The sequence below is a fragment of the Pezoporus wallicus genome, unplaced genomic scaffold (assembly GCF_028554395.1).
Source record: "Pezoporus wallicus isolate ANWC-B61680 ecotype Strahan unplaced genomic scaffold, APGP_CSIRO_Pwel_v1 contig_4012, whole genome shotgun sequence".
Classification (NCBI taxonomy): Eukaryota; Metazoa; Chordata; class Aves; order Psittaciformes; family Psittacidae; genus Pezoporus; species Pezoporus wallicus.
This window is the reverse complement of record NW_026637828.1, coordinates 274,689-299,163: the sequence shown is the minus strand read 5'-3', so window position 1 is coordinate 299,163 and position 24,475 is coordinate 274,689. Positions and strand designations below refer to the sequence as shown.

The 24,475-nt window shown below is 39.2% G+C and overlaps 1 protein-coding gene across 1 annotated transcript in view; it reads left to right on the top strand.

The window, feature by feature from the left end:
• LOC130598454 (uncharacterized) overlaps positions 1–24,475 on the top strand; it is a 93,948-nt gene that overhangs the window by 63,750 nt on the left and 5,723 nt on the right. Inside the window, exons 45-69 of the mRNA XM_057407872.1 lie at positions 779–928; positions 1,481–1,597; positions 2,354–2,527; positions 3,218–3,425; positions 4,685–4,851; positions 6,225–6,337; positions 7,480–7,561; positions 8,174–8,311; positions 9,027–9,189; positions 10,261–10,382; positions 11,402–11,542; positions 12,178–12,291; positions 12,687–12,815; positions 13,313–13,474; positions 14,570–14,734; positions 15,758–15,923; positions 17,215–17,399; positions 18,320–18,412; positions 18,673–18,877; positions 19,825–20,012; positions 20,674–20,771; positions 21,150–21,331; positions 22,388–22,590; positions 23,071–23,260; positions 23,867–23,976. Coding sequence (XP_057263855.1) covers positions 779–928; positions 1,481–1,597; positions 2,354–2,527; positions 3,218–3,425; positions 4,685–4,851; positions 6,225–6,337; positions 7,480–7,561; positions 8,174–8,311; positions 9,027–9,189; positions 10,261–10,382; positions 11,402–11,542; positions 12,178–12,291; positions 12,687–12,815; positions 13,313–13,474; positions 14,570–14,734; positions 15,758–15,923; positions 17,215–17,399; positions 18,320–18,412; positions 18,673–18,877; positions 19,825–20,012; positions 20,674–20,771; positions 21,150–21,331; positions 22,388–22,590; positions 23,071–23,260; positions 23,867–23,976 — 3,765 coding nt within the window. The remainder of the gene's footprint in view (positions 1–778; positions 929–1,480; positions 1,598–2,353; positions 2,528–3,217; positions 3,426–4,684; positions 4,852–6,224; positions 6,338–7,479; positions 7,562–8,173; positions 8,312–9,026; positions 9,190–10,260; positions 10,383–11,401; positions 11,543–12,177; positions 12,292–12,686; positions 12,816–13,312; positions 13,475–14,569; positions 14,735–15,757; positions 15,924–17,214; positions 17,400–18,319; positions 18,413–18,672; positions 18,878–19,824; positions 20,013–20,673; positions 20,772–21,149; positions 21,332–22,387; positions 22,591–23,070; positions 23,261–23,866; positions 23,977–24,475) is intronic.

Below are 24,475 nucleotides of genomic sequence, written 5' to 3'. Positions count from 1 at the left end.
AATCTGGCACCTGTAATGTGCAGTAAAACAGATGTATAAGATAATAGTATACATGCTATGGCACTTCCCTCAATAATTTCCTTGTTATGCTCTCTGTGTGTACTTTTTAAAGTTCTGCTGTTTTATGTTCCTTATGTGCCAAATATGTTAAGACATGCAAACCGACATATGCCGATCTTGCTCCAGATATATTACAGGTGCTCCACGATAACACTGTTCATTCATCATGAAAGCATACAGCAATGCGCAAGAAGAAAAAGAGGTGGTGATTTATAGAGCAATCGCTGTAATTATGGAGCATAATAGGCAGCAATTGATTAAGATACTGCTGTTTGTTTCTTCAGTAAAACAGAAGCACAACTTGCTTTCCTTTTGACAATTACAAGTTTGACTTCTCTTGTAATCAGTGCAGGAGAATAGAGTACACACAGAGAGAAGTATCTTCTTCCTTGTGATCATTTGCCTTCTTGACATAACTTATAATTTTTGCATATTTCTGAGGTGTAAACTGATAGCTAGTGGGGGGAGTTCCTTGCCATCAGAGAGAAACATTTACACCTTCTTCCTTCTTAGCTGAAATATGTGGTTTTTTTAGTCCTGTTAGACTTGATGTTTTCCTCTTTCCCACCTTAACTTCCTAAAGTTCAGTGCAATTGGTTTTGATTAGTATTAAATGTAGAACAGATAGATTTGCTAAATTTCTATTTCAAGCTGTATATTGCAGCAAGCTTTTGGGTTCTACACATGCTTTGCTGTTTATGTTGAGAAATATTTACAGGAAAGACAAGAGCTGGATGCAGTGCTAACCCATAACATTCAAGGAGCTGCTGACATTGGCATTCCTATGAGGATGTTAATAGATGTGGTATCAGAAAAAAAAAGTGACTTCTATAAAAGACTTATTCACTTCTGTGTGAACAGCAAGCAAGTAAGTATTTTCTCCATATGAGTAAGATGTGAAATAAAGGTTAAAATGAACTAATGAATTGATTTGGTTAAATACTGTTTCTCCATTTGATATAGCTAAGGCCTTTACAGGAATACTCTGCAGGGGCTGGTTTGGTTGTAAAGACCTTAACTGGATGAAAGCAGTATCTGTCAACAGCTCGTGTGCAGTATGGTCTCATTTCTATACAAAACAAAGGAATCGAAGCCCTGTCTCTGGGATTACCGACCTCGGAGACCCCCAAGTCCCTGTCACTTCTAGCAACAAATTTGACACGAGCAGTGATCCATGATCACATTTGCAAACTGTATCAAACCCTTCTTGCCAAGTATCTTCACTTGGTACAGCATATTCCCTATTACAGTACAAAGTTGTGACTTACAAAGAAAAATAGACAATTCTTCACTATAGGTTTTTGATAGAATTCATAATTTTACTCTAATGTGTAATTAGTGCAATCTTTACAATTAATCAGAGAAGTCTCAGTATCAGAGATATGCCACAGTTAACTTTGGTCTTATTTGGACTGAACAGATTACAGAAGAACTAAGCTTTGTCCAGAAGTTGGATGTTGTGTCTCTTAACTACAAATTTACTCATAACATAGAAGCACTGAAGACTTTGCAAATAAGAGACAGGATTCAGTTGCAGGTAAGTTATTGGACAGTGACAGGGGAGACATGAATCCAGCCTGGAATCATGCCAAGATGGAAGCTGTAGCTGTAGAAGTCAGATGGCAAACACCAGAGGGTGTAGATGTGACTTTGTACTTCCTGCTTTCTTTCTCTCTTTCCCCCTAAAGTTCAGGGTGCAGGGGAGTGCACAAGCTCCCTTTGTTCTCGAGGGAAGTCCAAATGCTCGCTTTGTTCTTGAGGGGTTGGGAGAAGAATTGGCTGGACCAGAACTTTTCATAGGAATGGGAGGTTAGTTCCTAATGCCCAAGCCACAGCTAAGCTTACAGCATGCAGTGCATCAGGAGGGAAATGCATTTTAGCTCATATGCCTAGTCTGTCTGCAGCATACCTTGTGTAGACTAGACAGAGGTGAGTACTGAGATGATTTCATGGTTTACATTCCAAATAGTAGTTTCCTCCCAGACTCTGCCTGGTGTGCTGTTTTTTTTTTATCTGAGATACCCAAGCCTACAGCACAACACTTACTCTTTATTTATCATTTAACTCCTTGAACAGGGTTAAGGTATGGCCATTTTGGAGAATGTGTGTTAAAATGATGGATTTAAAAATCAAAAGGACATCTGTAACTATGTTGTGTTATAAAATTATATGAGATTAGGTTTCTTGACACGTCTTTGAGATGATACTGCCTGAACCAAAGAAAGAACCCTGACTGACAGGAACTTTACATTTACAAAGCTGCCTTTTCACAATTTACCTTTGTTGCACACAGGCTATCCTGAACCTGAATGTAATCAAGAGCTTTAGTATGAAAGCACATTATGGTGCTCACCTAACAGCTCTTGAGGGACAAATCCGGGAGTTTGGAACAGGTACCAACATAACTGGGAATTTCCATCATACATGGCCATGGCTGCTGCAAGCCAGAGTCCCATCATCTTTACAGGTAGTTTCTTTTGTTTGTTTTTTTTTTTAATACAAATTATTGTCCTTTATTATAATGTAATAGCCCCTGGCTTGAATGAGAGCTGCCATTTTGTAATGTACAGGATGGAAGCTGATATTTTTTGATATTTAAAAACGCTGAACTATTAAAAACGTGAACTACTGAAATAGAAAATTTCTTTTTGGCTGCTTTCTGGACCAGATTATGCCATTCTGATCAGTGTTAGCACAGTGTGCATTGATACTGTAATTATAGGAAAATAGTTTTAGTATGTTGCATCAGGAATTGCAATATTGCTCCTATGTTCTTTAATGGGAATTTTATATTTAAAGAAGTACTGTTTTCAAGTGCTGTTTTCAGGGAAGTGTTGGAGTACCTACTGTCTGGTTGATATTGGAAGTGTGCATCAATCAAGGATCCTTTATATAAAAGGAGTCATGTTTTTGTGGGATGGAAGAGAACCTAATGAGAATTCGATATAAACCAGTGAGGCTGGTGTAGTTTGTAATTCATTCAGTTGAATGGGTTCATCCTGGAAAGTCATAGATGATTAATAAAAGGCTAAGATTTTTTGTTAATGGATAGATTTTTGACTAGAGAGAACTTTATTTCACTTCCATTTTTCTTATGTTTTAAAATTAAATAGTATTTAAATGTTTCAAGAACTTACATCTACGTGTAATTTTTTAGGTGGATGTAGTTTTTCAAGGGGGAAACACAACTCAAGAAAGTTACGTGCACATTGCAGCTGAAGAAACATCAATCACGTACATAATAAACTCCTATTATGTTGGTCACCACGTGGCTATCTTATGCCAAAGTGTACATAATAGTGAGGAACTACAGGCATCTGGCTACCCTAAGGCAATCAACTTGATTCTTAGTTTACAGAAATCAGGTAGGAACCTACCATTCCTTGCAAATTCTTTGTTAGATAATAGCTCTTTAAGGATGTTTCACCTATTCCTTCAACATCTACAAACTGACTAAGATCTGCTGGTAGTGCCTGAAAAAGGGCTTTTTCTTGTGTGTAAGTAAAACTGTCATTCTTTAACTGCATCTGTTATTAGTTGTATTACATCTGTTTGGGGGGTTTTAGTTCCAGGAAAGATCTCGTGAGGTACAACGCCTGCTGAAACAAATGATCCCCAAAAAACTTAGCTGCATAAAATAAATTCCCAGTATCAGACAAAAAAAACCCTTGTTACAGAACACAAGAAGTGTGAGTTCTGGTGTAGTTTAAAAAGGGTTTTGAAAATAATTCTAAATTACTCTTGTTGTTTGAACTGGAGGGGAGACAGACCCAGTCTGAATAAGCCAGTCTGTCCTCAGAACTTGCTCTGGCATAAATCCTATCTGCATATCCCTCAACTGCTGATTCATATTGTGGTCAAATACCTTCAATGCCCACATGGGAGAATATTCATGTTGAAAAAAACGCAACAACTGTGAGAGCACCAAAGAGTAGGAATTATTGAGGTTAGCAGAGATTGAATCAATACTAAATGTTAGTGTCACAGTCTCCTTTCACCCATTCTGAAAAAAGCAACAGGACAACAAGTGGCTTTCAGGACACCCACCAGAGTGGTCACTGTATGATTGCATACATGTCTGTGATTTTATCTTCTCTGTAAAGAGTTTTAGGGTTTCACATCTCTCATTTTTATCTCTTAGCAGTCTGTATTTTCATCTTCAAATATGAAAAGCTGGTAGGAAGGTGGGGGAAAGATCCTCAAGTTGTGTTGCTTGAGCAGGGTTGGTCTGCTGTAGCTGGAACTGAAGAAGTCAGAAGAGGTCAAAACAGCTCAGAAATTCTCTACAAAAAGCCACTACTAACTGCCAACTGCTATAGTTGGCTCTATAAGCTACTCAGCTCTAGCTGCAAAAACACACTACTGTTGGGAACTGACTTGTCACTTAACACTTGTATGTGGGTACACAACTTTGTTAACTCTAGACTTTGTATGTGCAGGGTCAACCAGAGAACTCTGCACTCCTTCAATCACAGGCCAAAGCTCTTTTCATCCTGAAAGGATGACATTTCAATGACGAATATCTTAACCCAAAAGCTAGCTGGATTGATTTTATGCAGGTGGAACTGAAACTTCTTGAGAATGAGCCTTTCAAAATGGCACTATTTTTTTTCTTGCTGTTTAGAAAACAAAGCCAAGACTATCTGTGAAATCCAGTATGATGGCAAAGATATATGTGTGTCTCTGGATATTGACACAGACTTTCAGCCTTATGGTATATTTGAATTCATGGCAGAGGTGAAGCATTCAATATCACTTCTCCATCATCTAGGACTTCCCTTCTTTCTTAAGGTAATAAACCATGGATCTTTTGTTGTGCTTTGATTAAGGTTGTCATCTGAGTTATACTAGCATGAATCCAGAGTACTTCCAGTGACTTCAGTGAAATTATTCCAGATTTATACAAGTGCAGATGAGAGGTGACTTGGCCCAGTTTATCTGAATCCTTGTTTATCTTAAGTACACAGTTAATTGTCTGTTTCACCTGAAATCCCCAATTTCAAATTTCAGGATCATTTCAGGAAGGCATTAATCTACAGTCACTTCGTAGCTGATATGGCTTACTAAAGTAGGAGGGACTTTTGGTAGAATACCCCTGTCCTTCTGTCCTGGCTGGGCTTAATCCGTGACACCTCTATAACTAGAGAATTCTTTGACTTAGTTAAACCATTTGTAGCATAGATACCCCAAATGTTTGTGTTGAATAAACAGAAATAGATTTCTATTCCAAACCACTTGGTAGGATCAACAAAGGCTGTACCTGTTCATCCCTTGGGAGAAAGCAGTGTTAGTAAATATGTCTCCTTCCCTTTTGAAGAGTGGCATACAGAACAGTGTGTCCAAGTAATCCATCACTTTATCTTCAAGTAAGAGGACGTCTAGTTAGAATACAAGATTAGAATTTTCTGAAAATAGATGTTAGATCAATATTAAATCTGCATAATAAGTGTGTTTCAAGGGAATGCCAACAGTTTATTAAAAGGTATTAGATATATTCCCCTTCTTCTTTCCCCCTTACTGTTGAGCAAAATGTCTTTTATTCTCTAAATGTTTAGGTGAAATAAAGAAAAACAGAGATAGTAATTCTTTAGGTACCTCACTCATGTATAAAGTATGAGTGTAACCATGGGACTTCAGAAATTACTGTTCCCACAGACTTCAGTAAACACAAAATATGTTAAAACTTAAGTGTAGGAGAAAGCACTCATCTTCCCCGAAGGGATTCTAGCAGTTTCAGCATAAAGCTGTAGATGAATTAGCAGCTGTGGGAGGAAGAAGATACCGTGAAGTAAAAAGATTTGTAGAGCACCATCTGTTTAATCAAAGAAAAAAAAAGAAAAAAAAAAAATAAGGAAAAGCAGGTTTTTTACAGTCTATAAAAAGAAGGGTGGAGGAGACATAAACAAGAACCAGTGGGTCTAGACTTAAACCAGATAAAGGTACCTTGATATTAAGGCTAATATTTGTTAATAATGCAAATGCATAGCTATTGAAAAACACAGGAAAAAAGGCAGACAGCTCTTGATGCTTTTGTGTTGAGTCTAGAAAAGTGCAGTCAAGATGATGGCTTTAAGTCAGCCAAGAGATTGTGCTCACTTGAGGTGAAATGCTGGGTAGAAGCTATGGTGTGTGATTGCTTATTTCTGCCTCCCTCCCTCCAACAGATGACAGTTCAGGAAGTCCTGACTGAAGATGAAATCAAAGGAGCTCTGAGGCTGACCTATGAACAAAACACAAACTTCTCATTTACCATCAGTAGGAAAAAAGACCAACAAGGGTAAAAGTATCGTTCTGAGAACTGTAAAAGTGTCATGAGGCTATTATTTTTCCATGGAAAAAGTTACTGGTTTAGTCACTAAAGTACTGGTGAAATGGTTAACAAATCTTTGATAAAGTGAATAGTCACAGCAGAAAGTCTGTGTTTCTCAAGAAGTTGATGAAGGGCTACAGAGAGATTCCCCTCCTCATAGGAGTATGCTTTGTCTTTTTGTGTGTCCCCACAGTATTGAAGTTAATGGACAGTGAAATAATTCAGAAAGCTCTAGGTCTGAGCCAGCCAACTACTTAAAAATAGACCTTAATGTGGCATAACTGATAAATTCTTAGTAAATCGTTTTGACACAGTTGAACCTTGCAAAATTATGATGACTCTCTCAGTTTTTTCTAAGTTGGTATCAGTATGGCTATAGCTGCTGTGCTAATTCCTCTGTTTCTTTTCTATCTTATAAAATTTTCAAAGTTCTTTAAAGAAATGAAGAATTAATAGAATAATTCTTTACTTTGAAAGTGTGTTCTAGTCAGCATCTAAACAGAAATGTTTGGTATAGCATGTAAACAAAACTGTAGGCTTTTGAGGGTGTTCAAGAGGTGTAGTATTTTCAGTCTTAGGGTATTTCAGTATTTCTTCAGTTTCCAGCAAAAGACCTTTGTGCTGAAAAGTCTTCTAAGTTCTGTCAAACTCTAATAAATTCTGTGTCTGGAAACCATGACAATACCTGCAAAGTCAGATTCCAAAATACCTTTCTATTTTTTAAAAAGCTGATGCATTTACTATGGTTAATAAATTGCTAGCCAAATTAATTTCTGATCCAGGGAGCCACATTCTGTCATTGGGATAATGTCCTGGGTTCAGCAGTAGCAGTCATGTTTCTCCTTTGTGATAGCTAGTGCAGTGCTGTGCAGATGCATACACAGATTTTTCACTGGGATCAGAGAGAAACAGTGGTGCTGCTGTTTGGTCTCCTTTACCTTTGTATAAATGCATCAAAAAACGTGAGCTGGACAAGCATTCAGTGGGAGATACTGTAATTTGTAACTCTAAAGCTGTGGCAGATTCAGATTGCTCAGATGAACTTGGGCTGTCAGTGAGGGTGGACTTTCTGAAATGCTGTTCAACAAAAGTACATTTCTTCCCTTTAGTGAAGAGTTGACTATAAAAGCCCTCCAGACTCATCTCTACTTTCTACAGTACTTCCCCAGTGCAGCAGAACTGTCTTCTAAGGTAACTGTCTGAAGTTTATCTGTCACATACATCACTACAAATTAGATTTGTCTGACATTTTAGTACTCAAGCTGTATTATTTCTAGTACTATTATCTCTGACCTTTATGTTGTTGAGGTGGTTCATGTTTTCAAAGATGCTAACAGTCCCTATTGGAAAAGGACTAAAAAACCCATTGGAAAAGACTCCATTTGACTCTGCTTCCATGCATCTGCCTTCATTATGACTTCTGGTAGACTCTTCCCAGGAATGATTTTAATTATTCTGGCTTCTAAGAAAAGAGAGACTGGACAGACAGCAGTGCTGGATATTGGCTATTTGCAGTGCAGGAATGCTCAACAGCAGTATAAGTAAGGAAGTTGAATGGGTTATTTGTCAGTCAAATAGGGCACAGTTACTCCTGCTCACATAAAAAGATACTTTCTTATGTGTTTTATTCAATTTATGCTGTTTTGCAGCTGTGTCTTATATAATGGGAATGAATATACAATCAGATCTCTCAGGTCCTGAGGACCATAATGTAACAAACATACTGTGTAAAGAATGTGAGCACAATATTTATTTTATCTTTCTCTCTCTTTTTTTTTAATTATTTTATGGGAACTTGAAAAGGTAAATTATGATATGAGTGAAGCAAAAGGCAAACTCTACCTCAGGATGGAAGAAAGGGATTTCAATGTTACAGCTAAGCTAACTGTCACTAGAACCAGCTACACTAATGTCATTGAAGTAATACAGACAATGTCCCAGGTTGGTACCGTCAACTCAGAAGGCAAAAGACAAGCTGTGACTGGCCTCTTTCTAGAGTGTGGTGTTCAGGATGCTGGCTGCCAAACAGTGAAGATAAAATACAGCTCCAGCTGCTGTGAGGTGTTTTGCCCTTGATTTCTGCAGTAGCATGAGCAAACATTGAACTGTAGGTTAGTTGAGTGTCCAATGGTATAAACTGTTGTTTGATTTTATATTTCCTTCTGTAGACAAAAGTACATATATAGGATATATAGCAAATAAGAAAAATAACATTACAAACTGACCAATTGCCAATTTTTATTATGCAGGTACCACACGTTTCTTTTCCTACATAGATATTGTTGTTTATGCTGTCTGCTGGATTCATTCTGTAACAATGGGCCTCTTGATGTTGTAAGAATTATTCATTGAGGTAAAAGAGAGATAGAAGATGAAAATATGTAACAAGCCAGGACTGTTGTAAAGGGGATACTCTATTGTTTATGTATGTTCCGTTGTGTGAGAACATGATTTACTGTAGAATTGAAGTTAAGCAGAATTTAATAGCTGCTTGTACAAAAGCAGTGGGCTTTGGGGTGTTATTGTAGTAGACCTTTTATAAACACATTTCTGAAGCTCGATTCCACAGGGCTTTACAGTATCAGAGTTACACACTTAGGTTTTTAACTTTGCAGGGAATTTGGGATTTAATATGTTTCCCTTCTTTTATTTTTAGTTAAAAATTCTTCCAAGGCAACTTGTGGTTATGATGGACTACAAAAAAGGCAACAGAACACGTATCCTGAGGCATATTGTTCTGTGGGATGGCAAGGAGATAAAGGTTACAGGCACTTACACTGGACTCTTCCCAAAGTTGCCTGGAGGTCATCATGTTCAGGGTAGGTTTCTAAAGTCTTTTGCCAGTGTTGATAGACTATAAAATAAACTAGACCATATGAATCTCATTTCAAAATGCTTATTTAAATGGTTTCAATCCAGGCCTTTTAAGATCTTATTTACTTTAAATTCATTGTAAGTCTGGCTGTTAGAAACATCCACTTCTGAACACTATTTCTGCTTTGTGGATGTGGAATGTAAAGCTTAAATAAACTTCAGCAGTGCCAGGGAAAAGTCTGGGCAGAGTCAAAAGTCATCGACAAATTAAAATGTTATTATTTTACAACAAATTTCAGATATGTTTGGGGTTAAATGACACATCTTGCTTTATTTTTATATTTGACTTTTTATACTTTGAATATTTTAAGTATTTCATGAAAAGCAAAGGAAACCTAGGAACAAGTTTTGGACTAGATACAGTTTGTAAACAGGGAAGAGAGTTAAAGTATTGCAGCTACTTTTATTCTAGCCAAAGCACTTCTGTTTGGTTTTCTCTTTTCTTTTTCCTTTGTATGTTTTTGCAGCTTCAGAATACAATTTTATGTTTTGTTATTACTTGTCACCTATTTCTGAGGCTTTTTTCAGAAACTGTAGTGAATTCTGTTGCTCTGCTGCACTTGGTACTGCAGGGAACACTGGTCATGCTGGCTAAACCCTTATGTTGAGGCTGTGTTATCTGAAAATAGAGAAAATAATTGTAGTCAGTGTTTGAGTTGTAAGATGTTCCTCTTGCTGTGTAAGATCGTCTCAGATTCATAAAGATTACTTTCCTGGCTGTTCTTGCTGGAAATAGTAGGTATCTTTGCAATAATCTTTGGATTACTGCAGGTAGTTACTGTTTTGCTAAATAGAGGACTCTTGTTTTCCCTTAAGTTTCTTCATATTCCTCAGAAATCAGCACACTACACTGGGGCTGTTGGATGTGTGCATGTGTGTATGAGCAAAGACCATGTTTTCTCTGGGAACCAACTGTTGCCCTGCTACCTGTGGGAGAATATGTCCTATCCCTTTATCAGAAAATCAATGGTCATGATTTGTGGTGGTGAAAACTTACTTGTTTTTTTCCCTTGTAGTGGAACTTTTCCATCCCCTCTCCATTCCTTTTCCATGGCATGCCAGTGTCAACTTACATGTGAAACATTCGGCACATAGTCACCAAGATGATATTACTGTCATCTGGAATGAGAAGGACCAGGTACAACAGCCCAGAGCAAATAAACGTCAGGAGGATTACAGCAATATCAGATGCTTCTTTTTTTTTGTTTTCTTTCTGTAAAATAGGCATTAAGCAAGCCAAGGGTATTCCAGTAGGAGGCAAACTATCTTTCTTGGATATATAAAAGGCTATGACTATGAAAGATGAGTAGGTGATTGATACTCTTGTTGAAAGCATTTTCAGGCCATGCTATATTAAATGCTATATATTAAAGTCATCATTGTTTTCTAAAAAACATAAATAGCAAAAAAAAAGAGAATTAGGAGAATTTTGGTTGATTTCCAAACGTGGTTAGACAGGGAAGCTCACTGACTTGCAACTAACTATGCTATCTTTATACGTGCATCTGAAATGGCAGCATCTTTCCTGACTGTTACATTGTTTTCTGAATAAATGACAGATAAAAGACAGTGTGTAAAAGATGTTACTCTACAGAAACATACATTTGCCTGCAAAAAGAATTAGAATTTCTTATTTCCTTTAAAAGTGCTAAAATTCCAAAATTTACTTTAGAAGTTGTATAGAATGTATTTTTGTACTAATGCTTGTATTACCACAACTATTTAAATGCCACCACTATTTAAATTGCCACAAAAATATTTTGCTCCCAGCAACATTACAGAATTTAGCTCCTGATTCTGCAGATGTTCTTTCTTGTGCTTCAGCTTCTCAGGCTGTGTCTAACACACAGGCAGTGGAGCCTACAGGGCCTAAACATGAGACCAAATTTAAGCCTTATCAAACTTAAGCATGATTCATGATTTTAGTAAAATCCAGAGAATAGTTTTACTTTCAGCTGTGTCATGTAGGGAATTCAAGTAGCAAAATGTCCTTATTTAAACATTAATGTGCCTCACTACTTCAAAAAGGACTTGGTTGCACAGGTAATTCATCTGAGGAAAAGGTGCAGAGAAATCTTACTGGGTGTGTGCTTGAGGATAGTATGTGAGAGGTGTTCCATTTCACAAGTTCCTTTTATATCTGTTGATCTGGATCAGATATCAGTGTCATCTTCTCTGAAGTTTGGAAGAGACCGTACAAACTGCAGAGCTAGTATTGCCCATCCATTTAATTACACTTTGAAGCAGCTGGAGGTCCATTCGCTGTCAGACAGAAGAGGCAGAAAGTACAACCAGCAGGTGAGATCATGAGAAAGGGTTGTGTGTGACTAGAAAGGCTTTGAAATACATTTTTGAGGTGTGCTTGCAAAGAATTTGTGGGGGAAAAGAACAACTCAACAAATCATCCTACAAAATAAAAGACTACAGAATATTTTCTTTCTGAAAATGCTCTGTGGGGGACAGGACACTCCTGTTGCTGAGGCTAAACTTTCTGCTCAATAATAAGTTGTGCAAACTGTGCAGTGTTCTGTTGGTTCATCTTTGGTACTCAATAGTGGTGCCACAGAGTGGTCTCTGATTGTTTTCAGTCAACAGGGCTCAAGCATCGTATTCAGAGGAATAAGTTCTCTTGCAGTGTCATTATTCTACTGGTGTCATTAATTGCTATGCATGGTAGACCAAACAGCTTCCAGAGAAGATAACAGAAAGACTGCTGTTTCCTCACTTGCAAAAACAGTTTTCCTGTGTTTTTGTCTAAGGCCCTGAGCTTCCAGACCACGTGGAGTTCAGTGGAGGTTTAACATTGTTCTATTGCAGTTTTAATCATGTTTCTTTTCTTCTCCACTGGGTAAAGATCATTCTGGTAGATTACCCTGCAGGCTCTTCTAGTTCTAGTCTTGCTTCTCTGGACAGTCCTTCTCTTCTGGTTTCAGCTGCAGTTGACAGGGAATGGTGGGCAGCCTGCTAACATCCAGCTGACCCTGGAGGATAAATCAATGATGGACAGCACTGCCTGGGGTGGCTGTATGATACTCTCTTCAGGTCAGGTAGGAGTCTGAGTCTAAGAAGGGATGGCTGTAGCTAAATTTCTTGGTTTGAATCCCACAGAATCTGGGGTTTTTGCACTTGTTTTCGTATGAAAAACCTTCTACTTAAAGTTAGCCTTTTCCTCTCTCAGAGGAAGAAAAACAAAGCCTCTGAATAATTCTGTTTCATGTTGCCAGGTATGTTTTTATTTGGGATGCAGCTTTCCCTCAGGACAGAATCATCATCCCCTTGGGTTTCTTGCTAAAAACTGTAGAAGTCTTTTATTGATATAGACCACTACGGAGTTCTCACATGGGTGTATTTTTGCCCAGAAAACACACTCATCTGGGATATACCAAACACATTTTTTTTTAATATTACTAATATACATGTCTTAATTTTCCCCCTCTTCCAGCTTCAGAGACTATTACATATGGAACACCTGCATGCGTGTGGTTCTCTAGAGCAAAGATCAGCATTGTTTAATGAACATCTAGATCTGAGCTGGGATAACAAAAAATTCAAACACAACTTAACTTTTGAGGTAAGAGAAGGCAGTTGTATCTGTTAACTCACCATTTTTAGGGAAGCTGTTTGTAATAGATAGGAACTTACTTAGTTTTTATATGTACTTTTGAGTGGATTTTAGGAAAGCATCTGTGGGGTACCACTTTCTGTGGCATACAATTGTTCCATTTTACCTTTTACATATATTTCAGTATAGGAAGAAAGGTAAATGTAGCATAAATAAGAAAGAATGAGTTCTTGCAAACTTGAGACCTAAAATTTAGAGGCCCTAAATTTGCAAAACTGTTGAGTTAATTCTGTAGGATGGGAACCAGTAACTGTGATGACTGGCCAAAACATTGTCAAGTGGAAATGTGACTTTTTGGAAATGTTAGGTTAAAACCCTGAAGCTACTAGAATAAAAAAAGCCAGCACAGGGACGGGATGACGTTGAGAGCTGGGATGAGTGGGCATAGAGGAGTCTTTTAAGATTCTTTTGTCATGTTCTAACTTTGTTTTCTTGGTTCATTGCAGAGAAATCAGTTCTTGTATCCTAATAAGTTTCAGTTAGAAGCTGTTCTGGAGAATGTATTCCTGACCTCATGCACCAAACAGAAGATTCTGGGTAAAGTGGAAACAAACTACTTGTCTAGCCTGGACTATGATATGAGCTTTGAGTTCTGTGACCGTCCACATGTAAGTCTCACGTAAACTCACTGAACGTACTTCACTTTAAATGTAATTACTCATTTGAGAGTCCATTTTCCTCAGCTGTAACTTTATATGAAAATTGCCATACTTCTGTAACTTAACAAGCCATAAATAGAAAGTATCTTTTGATGGCCTGAGGCAGAAAGATTCTGATTGCCACTGTAGTATATTCTTTAGGTCCTGTTACAATTCCCACTCTAAATATTCCCACTTCCTCCATGTTCTTTCTTTCTCCTTCCTCTCTCAAAGGTCTTTTAATTTCATATTTCTGAAGAATATCAAAACTGGCTCTAAAAAAGGAAACTAGAGCAGAATAAAAGTGCTTTCCTTCCCCTGTAGGTAAAAGGTTACTGTTTTTTATGGCTGCTCTGCTGGCAGTGATGGATTTTTGAACCTTAATGTAACCTTGTAGTTGTCATTTATTTTTATATTGCACACATAAACCAAAGACACACCTGTGGTCTTCCTTAGGTGCACACTGAACCCCAGATTTGTGAGAAATAATCACAGCAAACACAAAACTTGGACTTTGTAATGAGTGTGGTCTCTTTTCAGTTCCCAGATGCTGAAATGCATCCCAGTTTTTTCCTCATTCACTATCAATCAGAGAAGGTCACAGTCTGTTAGCAATAGGTATCAGCAGACAGTGAAAGCTTTTTCCAGAACTCTGTTAGAGCTTGTTTATAATGCCAAATATGTGTATGCATTTCACTACAAAAGCCTCTGTGTTCTTATGGATCCTTCCCTTCAAAGGCACGCAGCAAAATGTCAGCTAGAGTAGCTGAGAAGCATAAGACAAAAAAAACCCAATAAACGTGTTTTAATGAAAGATAGTTATAGCTGTTCATCTTGTCCTAGGCTGTAATCACTGACCATGTTTTGTTACACCATGGAAACTGAAGGGGTACTGAAGTAAGACAATGCTGAGTGAGGAGGAAGACGTGCTGGTTTCTGAAAGGACAAGTCTTGTTCATCACTTCACTGTTTGAATGCTGACATTGTACAGCTTCTTACTACTCTATGCAGAGCCCGTTTCTTTGGAAGAAGTAAGCTTTAACACTTTTTTTTGTTTGTACCTAGGTAATTGTTTTCTCTGGAAAGCACCAGCTCAACAAAGATGACATCATTTTGCAGTCAGAGAGCAGGTTCCACCTTGCTGATCATGGGAGAGATGAGGGGTTGATTGGAATATCCTTAAAAAATCAGAGTACAGCTGATGTGAAGAACTATTCTTTGGAAATTGAAGTGAGTTTTTATTTTAGTATAGTGCCACTGGGATTTGAGTTTTGTTTTTTAAAGGCCTACTGCCACCTAGCATCCAAACTGATCAGGTGCAGGCAGTGACTGTAAAACAGCAGACAAGTACAGGCAACATAAAATACTCCTGGTTTCTTTAGTTCTGGTGTCAAAGGATCAGTTATGCAATGTGCATGCAGTACGATCAAGAGAGAAGGGAAAGTACCAGCATTAATTATCTGCAGAGCTCAGTGACAAATACAGTAAGTGTTATCAACTGGAGTATATAAGGTATATAAAAGTTTTAAGAGGCTGTGTGTTATTATAGCATGACTGACTCGTTTGATAAGGCACTAAGCATCATTTGCCAGAAAAAAGAACTGGCCTTAAGAAAGGCACAGAACAACTAATATGATGCTCATCCTGAGGCAAATCTCTTTCTTTTTCTTTCCCCTCTATTTTGTATTTGCCTTCAATTTGCTGTGTAGTGAATAAGGTGGAGAAGCTGATGATGGCAGCAGAGTGAAGCAGAAGAGTAATGTGGTCAGCTGCATCCAAACTCTTCATTAGAAGGAATGTAGGCAGTTAGTCATAATTAACTGAGACAATAGGCCATCCCTTAACAAAACGATAATGATTTAATCAGTAGCAGGCTAAGACAAATAGTTATTTTTCCCTCTCTGTTTAGAAAGGAGATGAAAGAAGTATAATCCGCTCTGATTGGGCTTTCTGTATTCTGTTTTAGATTAAATGGTCCACATTAGGGAGTTGACTGTTACAGTATGTTTCTTTCATTGTACCATTAAAATATTGTCCACAAGTCTTGTGGAGTCTGGTCATTCAGCTCTTGAGCCCATCATCCTAATACTTGTGTCTTACTTGAGAGTATAACTCCTGTTTGTTTCCTGTTGGGAAATACTTCCCTCACCACTTACCCGTCTGTGGGCAGCATTGGTACTTGAGCATCATCCCTGAACATGCATTAATTCTGTGTGGTGGCTTTGAATACATGTTTTTCCTTTATGGCTACAGTTAAGAGCCTTTGAAGATATTTGGCTAGGCCTGACAGGAACTGCTGCTTCCTCATCTGCGCAGAGTCAAATCCTGGTGGAGGGGATTGTTGATCAGAAAGAGAAAGTAAAAATAGCTGCTTCTAAAGGAAAGGAATGTTTCCAGTGCTACGTGGGGTATTTGAAAGGTACGTACATTCATGGATGATACTTTTAGTCATAAGATTTAGTTTTAGGCAGGTAGTTGTTCTTGATCCTTATGGGTCTGTTTCAACTTGAGATATTCTGTGATTCACAGCTCTCACTAGTGTGAAGAAGCAGGAAGAAAGGCTGTGTCTCTCTAGCACCAAGCTAGCTCAGTTTTATGACAATTCAATCTGTGGTCTACCAGATATTGAAAAGCTGAAGCTTCAGAGCAGTTATACAAGGGTCAGTTTGGGAAACATTTTTATGACTGTTAGCCAGGGAAGGATTGTAATTGATGGTGATCAAATATAGGATTAATTTCTTCTTGATTTAGCCATCTTACAGTTGTGCATCATTTAAGATAATCATTGCATTCCAGTTTCAATGAAAGGACAAAGGAAGGCACCTCCAGAGGCATGCAACAGGGTGCGTGCAGTCACCCTCTGCAGCTGACTCTCAGCAGCAGTCAGTTTTGACTGACAACAGAGAGGAAACAGGGCTATTGGCTCAGACTGTGCCTAAGTGTAGATGAGTAAAGTTAGACCTACTGCAAGTGCTTTCTGTTGTGACTTATCCACTTTTCAAGTACATTAGATCTATGTGCAAACCAGTCAATATGGTGGTATAACAGTTGTCTTGAACTTATGTTGCTAACAATCCCAGTCCTAGTTTCAGTTACGGATTTGCCCTTCCCCACTTCTGCAGTAGAATTTCTCTCAGGTGTATGGCCTCACTTGTAAGTGCTGTGATGAGAGATTAATACCATTAGTCTGTGAATCACTGAAGTAGAAATTTTGTAGAAATTATTCAAGTCGAGTCTCCCAACCCAGATTCTGTGTGTGCTTTGCCAAACACTTCTGTTTATGCTCATCAGTACTTGGGCAGAAAGAACTTCTGTGTGTGATGGGTGGATAAGTGACTGGCACACTTTCATTTTATGGTCTGAGCTATTCTGAAACATCGTCAACAAGGGACAGTGTAAGACTGAAGTAGAAAAAAGCCTTTAAATCACTCTGACTGAGAGAACTGTTTGTATTTATTTAGATTATATTTATCCAGTGCTGTATTTGGAGTGGCAAATCTGTCTTTGTAAATCATTCACAAACCCCACAGAAGAGAAAAATCCAATGTTGACAATTTTTCCTGTTTATCTCCTCTTGGGGTTTTTTTTCCCATAAACACGTAACACTCTCAGACACTGATTGATCACCTAAGTAATTACAAAGCTGCCTTTGAAACAGTATCTGTCAGTGTTGTTCCTGTAAATTAAGCTCTTGCTTTTCATTCTCTAAGGGGATTTAGAAGAAGGAATGGAAGTCAGTGCTTGTACTGATGGGCAACAGATGGCTACTGTTAATACCTATCTCAACATTAACGGTGAAAGGCAAGAAAACATGGGACAAATGACTCTAGCAGCTGTTAATGGAAGCTTGAGTTTTCTGGCTCATGGCTGTGGGGATCCAGTTCTTAAGGCTGAGGTGAGACCCTTCAACAGCAGTTTACTGCAGTGTGGTTTGTCCAGAGTATTGTTTCATCTTTTCACTTTGATGGAGCATCATCCAGGTAGGCTTCAGGTATGAGTTTCAGTGAGTAACCAGGTAGGTAGGGGAATTATGCAATTTTTAAGCTCATAGTAACATTATTTTTCACTTTGGTGTGAAAATATACCATGGTAAGAATTAAAAAGTTCAGCCATACCTAGAAAGCACAGAAAATATGGGACCCTCTCCTAAAGGGTGTATCTATCCTTTGAAGAGGGTAAGTAAGTAAAGCAAGAGCAGTAGTAATGTGCCAGGGCTGCTCAGCATAGAATCATAGAATAGTTAGGGTTGGAAAGGACCTTAAGATCATCTATTTTCAACTCCCCTGCCATGGGCAGGGACACCTCCCACTAAACCATGCCACACAGGGCTCTGTCCAACCTGGCCTTGAACACTGCTGGGGATGGAGCATTCACAACCTCCCTGGGCAACCCATTTCAGTGCCTCACCACCCTTAAAGAACTTCTTCCTTATATCTAACCTGAACTTCTGCTGTTTAAGTTTTAACCCGTTACCCCTTGTCCTGTTACTTACAGTCCCTAACGAAGAGTCCTTCCCCAGCATCCTTATAGCCCTGCTTCAGCATGTTGGTTATAAAACTAAGAGTACAATTCCTGAATGTGCTTTTACTCCTAATAGGGTTTCACATACTCTGCTTGGAGGAGGCTTTTTGGCTTTTCATCCTTACACTCTTCTGTTCCCATTTCTAACCCATTGTAACCAGAAGCTGTTTCCCCTGAGAAATGGAAGGCCACTGTGGATCTTTGCTGACATTTAAACTAGTACAAACTTTGACTTGGACTCAGCACAAGCAATTCTAAATCATAAATTCAAGGTTTTTATTCACATTTTCACAGTACAAACTTAATGAAATTGGGAGCCTTCTGAAAGCCAAACTGGTGGAGAAGATAAAGAAGATTGAGGGATACATGTGGAGATTCAGGAGCTCAGTAAGTGTCTGTACATCATCTGGAAAAGCACCATGAAATGTCCCTGCAGTGTTATTAAAAATGATGCTACTTGCAGTTGTTTTGTTTTGCTTAAACATTTAAATGGTCCCTCCTGTGCAATTCACACATAGACTGAAAGTGTTTTTCATGCTAAAGATCCTGTATCTCTGCACCACCACCATGGGCTTCAGAATTGCCTTGGAATTAAGTCAAAACTTTGCTTGTGATCACAATGTAATGTGATATTTCTTCTTTTTTAGGTGCAGCAAGTTGATTTGCTGTCAGAAACAGCTGGCTGGCCCTCCATAGCCTTGCAAAAGGTAGCAGGATTACTCCACAGTGTGGGTAGAGCTGTCGCCCAGGTGTGGAAGCAAAGTGGAATTGGGCATATACTGAGAAGCAAACTCCCACTTTACCTGGATAAAATTCAAGACATTGTCCAGCAAATGCAGAATGAATTGCAAAGTAAGCAAAACAATGCAAAGCAAGGAGAGTAAGGACAATGTCAATGCAGGGCAAAACAAACTTGAGTATAAAAGATGCTGAACAGCACAAATGTTTCTATTTTGATCTAACAAAAAGTGCCAACCTTGGCTTTTAGTTTACAGAGTGGGAGCCTTGATGCAATAAGCTGTAAGTAAGCTCACTGTGAGCACTGTTGTAATGAAATAATTAAAAAAGCATTCTCTTGGACACAGGAGTCTGGATCAGTCAAATGAGAACAGAGCCCTGATTCCTAATCTGAAGCCTTTCTGCTAACAGTTCCCTGCAAGCATTTCCTCCTAAAGGGCAGCTCATACCCATCCTTCAGTTTTGGATGCTTGTACTAATCTGATTTCACTTGAACTGTTTTTTCTAAGTCTATCCAGCAGCCGCTAATTCACTGTTGGGCTGGTCTATAGCCTGACACTTCCCACTATGAAGAAATACGGTCAGCTGTAATGGGCAGAGAGAACCCTCAGTTCTCACAAGATTAAAACCTCACTCCACTTACCTCTAGATGCTTTCCACTCCAAAGTGAGATTTAGCTGATACACCATATGTGGAAGCAGTTGTGACCAAACTGTTCAGTTTTTCCTCCAGCAGATGCAGGTTGATATGTATGATTCTGATGGTGGCATATTGCAAAGCATGCGTTACATTTATTTTGGAAAGCAGCAGTGTATTTGTAGGGCGTATGAGTGGATTAGGGTTACAGCTAAATGCGTGTTTCAGGGTGTTTTTTAACACTGTGTCCACACACACAGCTGTGAAAGGTGCCTGCCATGAAACCCAAGCTGCCTGTGCCATTCTGCTGTGGCCCTCCTTCACCATGCCGGAAGCTGTGAGGAAAGAAACACACTCTGAAACAAACAGCTACTTTGTAACATACTCCCTAAGTAATGCTTCATCATCTCATGCTTTTGCTACAGACCCACTAGCAACTTTGAAGGATGCCTACTACGATGTAACCTTGAAACCACTGGATGAAGTTTGGCAAGAGAAGACAGAGGAGTACATGAAGAAAATCCAGGCTTTTTTACCCAAGATAGTAAAAGATGTGTGGCTAATGGAACCAATTCAGGTGGCACTGAAGGCTGTGAAAGCGGGCTTGGACATGGTTGGTACAAGTCAGTTCTCCATTTTTAATGGCTTGAAAGACAAGGCCTACAAATTCAGGCCTCAGCTTTGAATTTTGGGTATACTCAAATAGTTACGTTTTCGTTTATAGAGATAGTGTGGTTATCTTGCTACACAACATGCTTGTGCTTGTTCCTGAAATACTTGTCCTGCTTTGAAAGCAGTACTTTTCCAGCTAGAGGAGAGTGTGTTGTACTAGTTTTGGTTGAAATCACATCACTGGTAATCTTTCATGCATGTAGCTTTTGCTGTTCTACCATAAAAGAAAGGGACTGCGATTCCAACAAGTAATGTACAAAAAGTTTGGGCTCGTCTAGTTGAAGAGCATGAAGGGTATATCATGACACCAGTTTATATTAACAAAGATACAAACCCGCTACTGAAGCACATTAACTTAATGAAGTATTGGTATACTTTAAATAATGTTATTTTAGGAAATTTTTATTTCTGCCCATTATTTGTGCAGTAATGACTAGTATCTGTCCTCTGGATATTAACCTCTAAATGACAATATGCCAGGCAGGTGACAAATGCAAGAGACTAAATTGCTATTTCACTGACCACTGATTTAAAACTCATTGTCCAGTACTGACCCTGCCCTGAAGCCGGTTTTGTAATCTCCCTTTCTGGCTCTCCAATAGACTACACAGCAGATGCTCAGGTGGGCAGAGGCCGTGTTTTCTAGAGCTGTAAGCAATATCCGGAAGCCCTTACTCAACCTGTACAGTTTCTCAGCCAGGTAAGTGGTGGTTTTGCAGGATCCCTGCTGCTGGGTACCATTGTAAATGGCTGTGTGCACAGGTGGTCTTCATAGCAGTGTGTATGCTGGGGGCTGGGGACTACCTGGCTCTTCTTTGGGCATACGGCATCACACCATAATGTGTTTTTTTGTTGGCTACCAGGATGGGCTGTACTTCAGAAGAAGTGACTCAGCAGTAAACAGAATGGCAGTAGCTATGATAACTGCCTTATCTGGCACGGTGTATCTTTCGTTTTGCCATTCTAACCAGACTGCAGTTCTTACAAATATTTCACTTCCACATTTCTAATAATAAGGCAACTGCATTTCATCAGCTTAGCAGCTAAGAGCATATACTGTTTTGTTTGTATTCTGCAGGAACTGTTCAGTGGCAGTAAAACTGCCAGTACTTCCTAAAGCTGGATCTCTGGATCTGGAAAATATCACTCATTATCTCATTGAAGAAAAGCTAATGAGGCCTCTCCAAGACCTCTACAATATCAACATAGTTGCAGAGTATTATAGATTCAAACGGAGGATGCTGGAGAGTCCCTTCGAATGTAAGCCCTTTCAAAGTGCTGCTTTGGTTTGTACTTGAATATATGTCCGTTTAGTTCCAAATCCTACAAAACATATTTGGAATAGCAGTTTATATAGACATGGCTGCTAATTATTACTTTTCCTATGAACTTGATATATAGACTTTCTTGTAAACCAGTAATTGTACACGTAACAGCAACTCTGGGTAAAGCCGACATGCGGTAAACACTCCTTTACTTAATATTCATGCTAATTTTGCAACTCTACACTTCTTCCTCTTGAGACCAGCAGTCAGCAGGTGGCATTTATCTGCCTTATCAATATCCTCTTGTGAGTTGACATGGTTCAGTGCCTGCCATACCTGCTGGCCCTGGGTCTTGCCGTGGAGGCTGTGTCCAGACTTGACATCACTTCTTTTGGCTCTAGTATGAAAAAGCTCAGCGCTACCAAAACTTGAGAGACAGCATTACCTGAAAAAGCATTGCTAAATGCTGAAAGACTGCATTAACAGTCCCAGCTGTCCCTTAGATAACGGCTTTTCCAGAAAGAGCCACTTCTATTGGCTTCCTTCCAGCAGGCAGAGTCAATGGAGGGCACTCAAAATAGGTTCTAGTGACCACATCATCTGAGTGATATACCAGCTGGCTTTCCTGGGCTGCTACTCTGGTGCTCTGGTTGGGTACTTGTTTTGAGACAGTTAAAATAGTCTTGCTGTTTTCTGCATAGGAATGTATACTGTGTATGGGGAGGGGAACAGGGACAGACTCACAAATAGAGCTATCAAGTAACATGACTGTAGATCAAGATGAGCTTTGAATCCTAATTCATGTTTCTCAAAGCTTTAGGACACTTGAGTGGATCTATAATGAAAAAGAAGTTATTAGATTGGTTCCTTTCAGGAGAAATTTTTGTTGCAGAGTAACTTGTAACTAATGAAAAAGTAATAATAGCTTGAGAAATTATCTTAAGAGATGGCCAGCCAGAAGCTCTTTGTGTTGGAGTATGCAGGTAGTAGCACAGTACTTACTGTTCTGTGGAAAATTCACTGATGCTGCTTCTGAAATGTCGTTCTCTAGATCATGCTATGTTAATGGGGACCAAGCATCTTATGACTTTTGATGGCAAAATTTATGATTTGGCATCAAAGTGCAGTGTACTTCTTGCAAAGGATTTTGCTCACAATACATTCACTGTAATACTAAATGAGGAAACTGGTAACTCAAGATCCCTGTATGTGGAGATGAACCAGACCGTGATCAGCATCTCCCCAAGACTGAAGGTAGGAGGGGGAAGTCAAACATTCTAGACCAGAGATTACCATAAACCAACCAACAAAAATAAAGTCTTCAAAGTATTAATGCTCAAGACACGGATCAGAGCAGCTGGCAGATGTAAGTGCTAGAAAGCAACCGCTTTTTAATCAGGAAATAATTCCCCCGAACAAAACCAGTTTTAACTCCAGGGTTGCCTCTTTGCTTTCTGGGTACTTAAATAAGAGAGGATCACTGAACTTTTCAGCTTTCTTCTTACTTCATCGACAGTTACAAAGGGCTGGAGAGCAGACTGGGCCTCAGCTTCAGTGTACCTGGCAGGAGTTGTGCTTTCCTACTCTTGAAAAGTTTAACTCAACCCCATTCTTATTCCCCAGCTCTGGGCTGAGCAAAGCTGACCCCACCCCACCTGCAAAACCAGGCTGAGCTTGCCAGGCACTGACCCTGCCCTGTGATGAACTGGAAATTGTGTTTTCATGTTGAAACAGGTATACAAGATGTACAACTTCTCCTTTATGGAAGAGAACTGCCAAGCACTGGATCAGTCCCTTGAAAAGAATACCATTAATTCAAGGAGAGAAACCAATAAAATAGAAGTGTCCAATCAGAAAGGAGTTTCTGTCTCTTGTGACTTCCAGTATGATCTCTGCACTGTCACTCTGGCTGGCTGGCATCATGGTGAGTATCAATCCCAGAGCTTTGCCAGTGTTAGTCATTTTTTTTCTCTCTCTGAACATCACCACCTTTAGTACCAGCACATGGGTTGTCTTTCACTTCTTTTTCCCCCTCCTTGTGTATACACACCCTGGAAATGGCCCTAAGCATTCCCAGTTATTACCAAGTAAAGTACAGTATGTATCATGCCACTAAGAACAGAAAGTGCTCACTAAAGCAGACAGAAATAGGGGGAAGATGGAATGCAGCCAGTGCAGGCCCAGGCCCTGTCTGAGAATCAAACATGCAAGAGCATGAAAGAGGGAGGTTTTCGGTATAGTTGGAATACATTTCTATCCCATTGCCTCGCACTATTCTAGAACTCAGACCCCTGAGATTAGCAGAGAATGCATACGATGCCTTGATCTGGTCATGAGAAGCAAAATAAGAGGTAACAAACAAGATGGCAGTGCAGTTGGAGGAAAATCCATAAGGGGTGCCTGAGCATGTGTTCCCTCTTCTGCATTACAGCTGAGCTCTACTGCAGAATAATCAGAGCCCTGGGACAGCTTCTAAATTGTTCCTACACCTACTTGTGACAACTACTGATTGACTCCAATTTCATTCCAGGCATTTCAGCTGGGCTTTTTGGTACCAATGACAATGAAGCTGGAAATGAATGGATCCTTCCTAATGGTTCCATCACTGACAACGTGCAGGAGTTCACACAGAGCTGGCAGGTAATGAGGGAAGGGCTGCTGCCAGTGCAGCTTACCAGCGGTGCTGGAGCACAAATGCCAACATCCCACATGCTGGTTTTGCTTAGATGAAATAAAGCTAGATAGTAAAAACAGAGCATACTGTGTGTAATTTGTTTTCCTGAGTTTAACCAGGGTAACGATTGCAAAGTTGCTAAAACAGTGCAAGGATTCCTTGTAGATGGGTGTTCAGCATTTTTGGTTCAAGTAGTAAGGAAAAAATAGAGGCTGCCTCTGTTACTAGAAGACACTGATGTGCAGGTGTACATGGCTATTTATGAATACCACTGACCTAACAAAGTAGCCTTCATGTGCTCTCAAGCCACATTGACAGGATCCTCTAAATCCTTCAAGCCTCAGTTTTAGAACCCATTACAAAAAAAAAAAAAAAAAAAAGAAACCAGCATCTTTTTACTACTATGATTCTGTGGCACTTCCCTGTACCTTCTCTCACCAGATGTCTGCGCTCTGGGCACAGAAA